The sequence below is a fragment of the Sus scrofa genome, chromosome 8 (genome assembly GCF_000003025.6).
Source record: "Sus scrofa isolate TJ Tabasco breed Duroc chromosome 8, Sscrofa11.1, whole genome shotgun sequence".
NCBI classification, from domain to species: Eukaryota; Metazoa; Chordata; class Mammalia; order Artiodactyla; family Suidae; genus Sus; species Sus scrofa.
Window position 1 is genome coordinate 55,639,288 of NC_010450.4, and position 11,625 is coordinate 55,650,912.

The window sequence follows — 11,625 nt, forward strand, 5'->3', positions numbered from 1 at the left end:
GCCACAATGGAACATCAAAGGTCCATTTGTTCTTAAGCCCATCCTCCTCCCTTAAATCTGCCCTCTCTCTACAGGTTGCATGTACTTTGCTTAGGGCACCACCACACTATGCAGACCTTGGGAGCACCAATCTCACTAACTACTGGAGGGCGAGAAACCTGTCTTAAGCTATGTCACATACCAAGGCCCTCCCCAACACCCTGTCTCTAGGACAGGGTTTCATTCTGGACCAGATAAATCTGTGTGGGGACCTGTGCCCTGTCTTGTGCCCTGCAAGATTTGCAGCAGCACCCCTAACCTCTACCCATTAAACACTAGAAGTACCCCTTTTCCAGCATGAAAATAAAAAAGAAACTCCAGATTTTTCATTATGTTTCCTGGGAGACAAAGTCAGGCCTAGTTGAGAAGCACTGCTCTAGTAGATTCTGCGCATATAGTAGATGTTCAATAAATACTTCCTGATTGCTCCTGTGTTAAGTGAAAGAAGAACATTTACACCAGCATCAAAGGCATGGAACAGGAAGCCAGAATAGGAATCCCACACTTTCTATGGGATTTATTACGTACCCAGTTCCTTCCTCTATGCAATAAAGAAAAGCCGGAGGGATCTCCATGTGCCACATCTGTGGCACAGGTTGCAACAGCGCAGGTTTGATCCCTGGCCTGGGAACTTCCACATGCCACAGGTGCAGCCAAAAAAAAAAAAAAAAAAAAATAGCCTGATATTAACAATTCCTTTTCACACCCAACCACCTTGTCTATAAAACTTTCACCAAGGTTGTTTAAAAAAATGAACCTTAGGGAGTTCCCATCGTGGCTCAGTGGTTAACAAATCCAACTAGGAACCATGAGGTGGCAGGTTTGATCCCTGGCCTTGCTCAGTGGGTTAAGGATCCAGCGTTGCTGTGAGCTGTGGTGTAGGTTGCAGACGCAGCTCAGACCCCGAGTTGTTGTAGCTCTGGCGTAGGCCGGTGGCTACAGCTCCGATTCGACCCCTAGCCTGGGAACCTCCATATGCCGAAGCGGCCCAAGAAACGGCAAAAAGACAAAAAAAAAAAGAACCTTAGGAGTTCCCGGCATGGCGCAGCAGAAACAAATCCGACTAAGAATCATGAGGTTGTGGCTTCGATCCCTGGCCTCCATCAGTGAGTTAAGGATCTGGCGTAGCTGTGGCTATGGTGTAGGCCAGCAACAACAGCTCTGATTAGACCCCTAACCTGGGAACCTCCATATGCCGCTAGTGAGGCCCTAAAAGTTCAAAAGACAAAAGACAAAAAAAAAAAAAAAAAAAAAAAAAAATGAACCTTAGATCCCTATTTTAGTTTCTCATTAACAAACGACAAATTTGAAGAACAGAAGAGAGAAAGCTGTGGCTAGACACTGCTATGTGTATTTAGAATATATTTATTAATCTAATAGTTGTCTCTTTCTGGAGGATTTACTCCTACACACAGAATTTCCTAGAAGAGCCCTCCATGTCTCTCAAGCTCTAGAACCATCTTATTGCTCTATGTACAGATATGGATGTACACACACACATGTGGAATGCACTGAAGTTATTAACCCCAAATATAAAACGGACCATACAGGAAAAGAGTAATAACAGACTAAATTGAATATACCAGAGTTCCAGTCATGGCACAATGGTTAACAAATCCGACTAGGAACCATGAGGTTGCGGGTTCAATCCCTGCCCTTGCTCAGTGGGTTAAGGATCTGGCATTGCCGTGAGCTGTGGTGTAGGTTGCAGATGCAGCTCAGATCCCGCGTTGCTGTGGCTCTGGCGTAGGCCAGCGGCTACAGCTCTGATTCGACCCCTAGCCTGGAAACCTCCATATGCCGCGGGAGCAGCCCTAGAAAAGGCAAAAGGACCAAAAAAAAAAAAAAAAAAAAATTGAATATACCTTCTACAATCTTTACTCCTTAGTAGAACAATATTTTTAAACAAAAAATGGAAAAAAAACAATGAAACACGGGCTGCATCTTGTTTAACATAAACCAATACTTGCCCCCAAAGCAGTGTTTCTTGGCTAGAACTGTGCCTGGAGTCACTTAAAACCTAAGCTTGGTTATCATTCTTTAATGTTGCTGACTACTGTAAATTGCCATAAATACACAAAGATAAAAGGACTACATATTCTAAAAGTTTCCTTTCATAGGAACAATTTTCAAAGACAAAGAAAACTGGAAGAATATACCTTTCATTACGAGGAAGCTAGAACACCTGCACTGCCCGAGCAGTGGTTCTCCACAGAGCAGGCAAGGAGCAGTCTCTCTGGGAGACCTCCAGCAATGGCTCAAGACACCGTGGGCGTCATAACTGGAGGTGCTACTGGCAGCTATCAGGTGGAGGCCATGGGTGCTGCTAAACACCCTACGATGTACAGGACCCTTCTCACAACCAACAACTACCCAAACCAGAATGTCAACAGTGCTGAAACTGAGAAACTTTACTGAGCTGGTCAATCTGGGAATCAAGACAGAGGATGGACCCCCTTCAATTGAAAGGTAAATATAACACGTAAAAAATAAAATTTAAAAACACACACTTACATTAATCTGCTGTTTTTCGACAAGGATATACTTCAGATTACATTTTTTCATAAAATAAACTGATAATGCTGGTGGTGAATCTGGATCAATAGGAGTATAAGCAGCAGGGACTTGGAGAATTCTAAAGAGAGTGCAGAGTCAGCACAGAATATCTACTGAAAATAATCTTTATGACATACAAATTTTAGTTGTAAAAAATATTACCCTAAAATCCAAGAGGGTAGGTTTATCCCAGGATGGCAGTAGAGACCAACTTCCCGAATTCCTTGAAAGTCACAGTGTAACAGCAGGAAACTTGATAGTTCTGAAGCAGCATGAACCACAGTCTTGTAGGTGTAATAAACTGGAGGCTGGTTGTTACATTCATCAAAACACACAGCTGTTTTATCAGAATAAATGGAGGCAGCCTGATGCACCAATTCCTGAAGAGTCGTTTCACTGAAGTTTATCTGAACATCACTGGCAGCAGAAAACTCTATCTGTATCAAAATATGTTAGGGGGACAGGAGTTTTAGGGAGTCTATTGTAGGGGTGGGGAGAGTGGGATGGAAGGACAATCACTCCTCACAAAAATGACTCTATCAGGGAATTCCCTTATGGTGCAGTGGGTTAAGGTTCTGGCACAGTCACTGCAGCAATTCAGACTGCTACTGTGACACATTTCGACACATGGCCTGGGAACGTCCACATGCAAAATATATAAAAAAATCCAAAAAATAATAACATCAAAGACATACAATTAAAGAATCTCTGATCTATGAACCTCCTATGGTAACTCTGCTGAGAACAATAAGGTTGAAAGTTTGATACAGTAACCCTAACTCCACGTCAGAGCTAGAAGAAAACTTGAGGGGGGATGGAGGAGGATGAAACAAGGAGAAATGAGGAATTCTCGCTCAGCAGACTACAACGTAAAATAGAAATAAATAACATAAACAAATACCAAATAAAAACAAATTTAAAGTACCACAGGCTTAAAGTTCGATCCCTGGCCTTGCTCAGTGGGTTAAGGATCCAGCATTGCTGTGAGCTGTGGTGTAGTAGGTTGGCAGCTACAGCTCTGGATTTCACCCCTAGCCTGGGAATTTCCATATGCTGCAGATGCAGCCCTTAAAAGCAAAAAAAAAAAAAAAAAAAAAAAGACAGAGAGACAAAACTCTCCCTATATCTGTCCAGTTTTAGTTCCCTATATATAAACCATGCTTATTACTATAAAATACAGAGGTCACAGCAAGTTGTTTTTATAACTGTTAAGAAAGATGCTCTTCATAGTCTGATTTTTTTAATTAATTTTTTTAAGAGCCACACTAGTAGCATATGGAGATTCCCAGGTTAGGAGTGAATCAGAGCTGTACCTGCCAGCCTACACCACAGCTCACAGTAATGCTGGGATCCTTAAACCACTAAGCAAGGCCAGGGATTGAACCCATGTCCTCACTGATACTAGTTGGGTTCGTTAACCGCTGAGCCATGATGGGAACTCCTAGCTTGATTTTTAAATTGCCAATAAATTAATTTAAATTTAGACTCTAAATATAGTATTACAATTCAATAAAATACTTTATCAATACAATGTTCTCTGGGCTTTGCAATGCAGGTTATATAAAAAGATCTGAAACAGTACTTCATCAGAGAAACTTTAGGGATGAATGAACAAGAGAAAGCCTCACAACTGCCAGCATTTCCTTGAAGGCAAAGGTGATTTTTCCCCTCCTGTGAAATTTATTTTCCAAATTTCAAAGCAAATAAGATTTACCAAATAGTGTATTTTAATTATTGAAGTTTTTCATTTGTTCATACTTATCTGAACTCATTTCCCTACTGATTCATCCATGTGACTTAATAAATATGAATTAGGGAAAATAAAACATTCCTAAAGACAGCAAAATGAAGCAATAACTGCTGATGTCAACAGGTATGGAAATGTTAAGGTTTTCTTTTTTTTTCCCCCTCACTCTCTTTTATTTGGCCACACCTGAGGTATGTGGAAGTTTCTGGGCCAAGGATCAAACCTGAGCCATAGCAGTGACAATGGCAGCTCCTTAACCTGCTGAGTCACCAGGAAACTCCAATGCTATGGTTTCTAAAAACTTAAAAATATAAAATAAGCACTTCTATAAATGCTAGCTCTTTTTGTGACACACAAGGTAAAAATTTAAAGCTTTCTTCACACATACACACAAATGAGCATTATATAAATGTAAGGAAGGTGTTCCATAGCACATACAAAAATTATGTAAGTCCACTTCTTATTCAGTTAGTACAGAAGGGCACCTTCTGCTTCTCTGTTTGCAGATGAGTAACAATTGCCTATACTACATAATTATACTACGGGATTTTAACAAAAAGTCAGTCTACATTTTAAAAAATGCATTATTTCAAAGCAAAAACATATACAGCAGTTAACTGTCCACACAAAGACCACTAAAATTACTTGACAGCAAAGAAAAGGACAAGACTCTAAAATGAGTAAAATTACTTTAGAAAATGCCATTTTCATGACAAATTCCAACATTCCCCACAAATATCTACACAATTAAGATTTTTTTTTTTTTTTTTTTTTAGGGCCACACCTGTGTCATATGGAAGTTCCCAACCTAGGGGACACCACAGCCACAGCAAAGCAGGATCCCAGCAGCGTCTCTGACCTTCACCACAGCTCAGGGGCAACGCTGGATCCTTAACCCACTGAGCCAGGCCAGGCATCAGAACCATGTCCTCATGGATACTGTCTGGTTCATTACCCCTGAGCTACAACGGGAACTCCACAATTAAGATTTTTTAATTGCTAGTTTCCCACTGGATGCTACAGAGAATTAAGGCAACATCTATTCTTGTTGTCTTAAGTTTTTATTTTCATTAACTGAATCATAAATACATTCGCTCCAACAGAGAGTACTATACTTACTGGATGCCCAAACACTGGGACCATATAAGGAAAAAAAAAAGAACAAGCAAAATCTGATAAACAGATTATATGTGTAACAGGATCATTCAGTTTTAGGACAGCTGCTATTTTATTTACATCTGTAGAGGCTGATACTTAGTCATCAGAGGTCTTGGTGACTTTCCTAAATGGTGACTTACCATTTTAAAGATTGATAAATAATCTAAAAGCTTATTTTCCCGTATCCATCGGCTTTTTAATTTAGATTATGCGACTACGTTAACAGCAATGCACTTTATAGCCTCCAACAGATTTTTTTCAATTGCTTTCCAAAACCACGCCAGCAAGACGAGGTAGACATTTCCATGCGAAAGGAGCAGAAGGTCTAAGGCAGCAGACCGAAGAAAGCACAGGGCTCCAGGGCAGCCTGTGCACCACTCCATCCACCAGGCACCACTGATAAACGGCCGAGACCTGTCGGCGGCCCTGAACCTAAGCAAACTTGTGCGCAGCCAGCCCAGGTGCTGCCGCCCCACTCCTCCCTCACACACGTCCGCCTGGACACTGCCTCCCGCGGAAGTCCAGTCTGAAGGCCTAGCGGGGAGAGGTCAGCGGGAAGGGGGTGGCGACGAGGTCCCGACAGCACAGCCCCGACGCCAGTTCACGCACACAGACAAACCAGCGCCCCGGGGGGAAGAGCCGGCCCACCGCGCGGCCCGCAGGGTGCCGCACAGCGCGGGCTCTCGCAACAGCCTTCAGCGTCGCCTCGTGACGTCCTTCCGCGGCGCCTTGCTTACGTCATCGCGAGCGACCCGGGAAGGAAGCGTCGCCCCGCCCCGCCCCGCCTCGCCCCTTCCTGGAAGTGCCGGGCCAACCAGAGAAAAGAGTTGGTGTGGGTGTCGCCAGCTCCTCTCCTTTCAAGTTTCCGCTCTAGTATAGAGGCGTTGAGGGCAGCTTCCAGGGACTTTGGAGCTGACCTGCTTGGAGTTGCACCCTTTTGTGCTTGCCAAGAAACCTCAATTCCGGGCAGCTGCCTCCTCGTTTCTAAAGTGGGGATAAAGCTGTCCCGGGGGGTTGATGTGAAGAGCATTGAAACCAGAGTGAAATACGCAGGGGACTGGACTTCATCACTTGGACAAACAAAAAAAACCCTCCCCACATTGCGGAGACTGTGACTGTAGCAGTGAAGCCCGCAAACGAAGTCCCTAACATTCAGATGAATTTAAATAACAAAATTTCAGCTTTCACTAGGAGCTATTAAAAAGCAGGTTTGAGGGGGAGAGAGTAACTTGAGCCACAGGCCTGAATAAAAATCTATTTTAACGAAGGTGTTGTAATTGGAAGCATGCAAGTTAGTTATTTACAATGTCAAGAGAAATAATAGTAATTTTTCTAAGCTATTGTGCTGGTAGCAGAGAGGAAGCTGAAACTCAGTCCCCCTAAAACCGAGTTCCCTTATTGAGTATGATTAATCTCCTCGGTAACTTTATTCCCTTTCCTGTTCCCTCTGACCTCAATCCTGTAGTAACTGAACACTAGTCAACCAGTCAGATGACAAAGATCACTGTTGTTGATAACATCATTCATATACTAAAATCGCTGTTGTATATATTGTCATCACTAACACACAAACTTAGATTGTTTCTCCAGGGCAAGATGAGCTCACTGACCTGGATCACCTGGCCAGAGACTAAACCTGAGACAAATTGACTCCCAACTCAGCAGTAAGAAATGTGACAGAAATGGTGATTAATCCCATTTTCCTTGTTCTTCCCCCTTTAAAGCACCCCTCGCTTACAAACCAAGACTGGATCTAAGACCTGTCTCCCACTCCCTTGCTTGGCACCCTGCAAACAAACCCCTGCTGTTTTGTAAACACTCTCTGCCAGAGAGTTTGGCTTTGGCATTCTCCTGTGGTGCAGCAGGTTAAGGATCCAGCAGTGGCTTGGGTGGCTGCTGTGGCACTCCTGGCCAGAGAATTTCCACATTCTGGGAACCCAGGAACAACAACAGAGGGTGTGGCTCTCTGCTCTGATGGCACAGGAGCCCTTGCTCAGTTATAAATGATCAGGGTTCCGGCTTTGTTCTGCCTAGAGCACTGCAAAGGCAGCCTGGCTTCCATAATACCTGAAAAGGCACAGGGTTCTCTTCAACACAAGTGTCCTTCAGCATTGGTGGAAGGAGACTGTAGCAGCGGGTCAAGCAAGGAATACCTACCCTTGTTCATAAGAACTTCATGGGTCTTTGGTTGGGGAGAGGTTCAAACATGTATCTTACCTTTGTTTCTATATTTGGGAATTACACATATCTACCCATCCAGCTGGTAAAGAAACCCTAGATCCCCCCGCCACCCCACTTGTTTTTTACCTTACTGTGTGCAATGAGATCCTGTGTCCTCCAGGCCCCATCTCTAAACCAGTGGCTAGCTAGCTCCGTCACAATCGCCTGTGGCAATGTTAAAACAAAGACTCCAGAGTCCTGGAGCTCCATTCCAAGAGATTTCTAACTCATTTTTCTAGTGAAGGAGGGGCCTTCAATCCGCATTCCACCACCCCACCCACACATCTGCATTTTTTAGAATGATAACATCTTCCATTCCACTACTGTTATCTTAGTTCAAGTCTTCCTGGTTGGCTTTGTCCTAAAGCCCTTCCAATCTTGCTTGGCTCCAGTAGACTCTGAACTGCTGCCAGGATGATGTCTGTTTCATTGCAATATCATCTTTCAATTCTGATATTGACATTAAAAAAAAAAATTTTCCCCCTTGCAATCCCTATTTCTTCTGTTGATTTTGGGCTCTTTGATGTTAGTGGCTTCCACAGGTGCCTGGTAGTAATCCTTGACTGTCTGCTCATATTTAACAGTGGGGCATTTAAAAGCTCATTGAAGGAGTTCCCGTCATGGCTCAGTGGTTAACAAATCCAACTAGGAACCGTGAGGTTGCAGGTTCGATCCCTGGCCTTGCTCAGTGGGTTAAGGACCCAGCATTGCCATGAGCTCTGGTGTAGGTCGCAGACATTGCTTGGATCTGGCATTGCTGTGGCTCTGGCGTAGGCCAGCGGCTACAGCTCCAATTAGACACCTAGCCTGGGAACCTCCATATGCAGCAGGTTGAGGCCCTAAAAAGACAAAAAAAAAAAAAAAAAAAAAAAAAGCAGGCTTATTGAAAGTTCTGAATCCAAGGAAGAAGCACTTTGCTTTTGTTGTTTTATTTTGTTGCTGTGTCTGTGGCATGTGGAAGTTCCCAGGCTAGGGATCAAACCTGTGCCACAGCAGCAAGCCAAGCCACTGCAGTCACAATGCTGGATCCTTAGCCCACTTCACCACAAGAGAACTCCCAAAGTTTCTTGAAAATCAAGGGAAAGAAAGGGGCTGCAGGGGTGAAGAGGAAGTTCTCTGAATTCAGCATAAAATTTTTCACTTAATTCTATTCCAGTGCCTGATGCCCTCCAATAAAAGACCCTCTGTTTTACTTTCCCAAACACAACAGTTTTCAGATTCAGGCCTTAGGATGATGGGTGGCAGGGTAAGGGTATAACCCTTATAAATCCTCTTTTTTTTTTTTTTTTTTTTTTTTTGTCTTTTTGCCATTTCTCAGGCCGCTCTTGTGGCATATGGAGGTTCCCAGGCTAGGGGTCTAATCAGAGCTGTAGCCACCGGCCTACGCCAGAGCCACAGCAACACGGGATCCGAGCCATGTCTGCGACCTACACCACAGCTCACAGCAGCACCTGATTCTTAACCCACTGAGCAAGGCCAGGGCTTGAACCTGCAACCTCATGGTTCCTAGTCAGATTCGTTAACCACTGAGCCATGAGGGGAACTCCAACTCTTATAATTCCTAAGTGAACTCCCAATCCTTTTAGTGACCCTCTTTACCCCGACTTCCAGAAGCTAGTCTCTGAGGTTTTTTTATGGTATTCTATAATAAACAGAATTGCTTACTGGCTTTGCCTGGTTTAGACTTCAGCTTTTCCAGATCAGCTGAGCCCTTTCCTTTTTTTTTTTCTTTAACTGCTTTTTAAAAAAAAATTAAGAGCCCTTTGTTTTTGCTTTTAGATTTTTGTTTTTGCTAATCTATTTCACTTTATCCTTTACACTTTGTGACTCTATTTTTTGTTTTTATTTATTTATTTATTTTGTCTTTTTAGGGCCTCACCTGTGGCATATGGAGGTTCCCAGGCTAGGGGTCCAATCTGAGCTACAGCTACCAGCCTAAGCCAGAGCCACAGCAACTCAGGATCTGAGCCACGTCTGTGACCTACACCAGAGCTCACGGCAACGCTGGATCCTTAACCCACCAAGGGAGGCCAGAGATCGAATCCGCAACCTCATGGTTCCTAGTTGGATTTGCCAAGTACTGAGCCAAAATCCCTTCACTGTCATTTTCAGGGCGTCTTAAGAGGCAGCAAATGTAGAAGACTATGCTCAAGATGCTGTTTTCACCTGGTGATCGTTCTAGAACAACAGGGCAGTCAGAGCAGTGCCTGACCAACCAGTTGCAGTGACCTCTTATTGTCTGCGTGGTGACATTCAGGCTCCAGCAAGGTAAACATGAGGTCATGACCTTCCTTGTCTATTCTCTCACAGTTGCCCACTGCGTCCTCACCCCAGGCTCCACATTCTCGCCACTCGGCCCTGTAAGATCCAGCTGGTATTAGGACCCTACTTAGTCTTCTGAGCTTACCAGGCCCTTGTTAAGTTTCCACACCTGTGCTTTGGCTAGGTCTCAAGCTGAAAAGCCCTCTCTGCACACCTGCTTGAGGAACATTTATTCCTCTTATGAAGACACAGCTTAAACATCCCTCCTCAATGACTTTCTTGAAGGCTTGCATAAGGAGTTACCCATCCTCCTCCAACCCTATCCCACAACCTAACCATACTGTGGGGAGGTGCCATGTGACTCGGGCCCTGAGCTTCTTTGCAGTTTCTTGCTGGGTCTGCAGAGAATGCAGCGCACTGACTGCCCTCTGTCCAGCTGCTCTTCAGGGTTGTTGGGGTGATCAACCTCCAGAGCTCAGGTTATGTCTTCCCCAAGTAACAGGCTTGCTGCCACTCACTGTAAAAAGAGTGACTCCTCACAAACTTAGTACCCCTTTCCTGTAAGGATAAGTTTTTTTACTTTATTTTTACACTGTGTATGCAAACACCCATCTATGTCCACCTCTGTCACCTGAGAGGGAAGAACAGACACAGACACATGAAGCTCTGGCTATTGCTCTTGCCTGTTTTTTGACCCAGGAATCTTATGTCTTCCTCTATGGACCAGTAACAAGCTAGCTTATTAGGTTTTAAGTATGGTAGGAGCCTAGACCCCTCCTGAACAATGACTTACACTTCTCATTGAACTTGTGACAGTTACATCCTTTCCAAGTCTGATTTCATTTAATCCCTTCTTGGCAGCAGAAATGCACATGTTACACACATGTTTCCTGAACTATCTTTTTACTCTTCTCCATCCTACTACAAGGTTCCAGTTCCCAGGAAGGATCAAACGCCCACCCTGGCACCTTGCAGATCCTTTGCACACTTATTGGTGCAGTCTCATTCCACTGCTTCTCTCTCTTCACCCACTTCTCTCAACCCATCTCAGTTGCCAATGTCATTGTTTCTTTAAAAAAATATAAATTATTTCAAATAATTTTGAAAATCTTTGACTCTACCCCAAGACAAGGTTAGGTCCCTGTTATGTGCTTTTTTTTTTTTTTTTTTTTTTTTTTTTTTTTGCTTTTTAGGGCTGCACTCGTGGCATATGGAGGTTCCCAGGCCAGGGGTTGAAATCAGAGCTGTAGTCACCGGCCTACACCACAGCAACAGCAACGTGGGATCCAAGCAGTGTCTGCAAACTATACCACAGCTCCTGGCAACACCAGATCCTTAACCCACTAAGTAAGGCCAGGGATCGAACCTGAGTCCTCATGGATGCTAGTCAGATTCATTAACTGCTGAGCCACGACAGGAACTCCCATCCCTGTTACGTGCTCCTTTTTTTTTGTCTTTTCTGTTTGTTTGTTTTTTGTTGCCTGTTGCGTGCTCTTATGTGCACTGTAGCCCAGACCCCAGTTGGGACGATGGTGTGTAATTTTCTCTACGGGTGCTTGGCTGCCCAGGTGAAGGCAGGGGGAAGATTGATCTGTGGCTGGGATCCTTCAGGCTGGGTACTGCTATCAAGTGACTGTCAATGG

The 11,625-nt window shown here is 44.0% G+C and overlaps 1 protein-coding gene across 10 annotated transcripts in view; it reads right to left on the reverse strand.

Annotated features, from left to right (window-relative positions):
- Positions 1-6,249, reverse strand: part of AASDH (aminoadipate-semialdehyde dehydrogenase) — a 41,143-nt gene extending 34,894 nt beyond the window's left edge. For 2 of the 10 annotated variants that reach the window (XM_021101363.1, XM_021101366.1), the window contains exons 1-3: positions 5,127-6,234; positions 2,758-3,032; positions 2,554-2,674 (exon numbers count right to left, since the gene is read on the reverse strand). In XM_021101363.1, coding sequence (XP_020957022.1) covers positions 2,554-2,674; positions 2,758-3,032; positions 5,127-5,135 — 405 coding nt within the window. In that variant the 5' untranslated portion in view covers positions 5,136-6,234. Of the gene's footprint in view, positions 1-2,553; positions 2,675-2,757; positions 3,033-5,126 lie in introns of all 10 variants that reach the window. The other 8 variants (XM_021101367.1, XM_021101371.1, XM_021101372.1 and 5 more) reach the window with 8 other exon arrangements.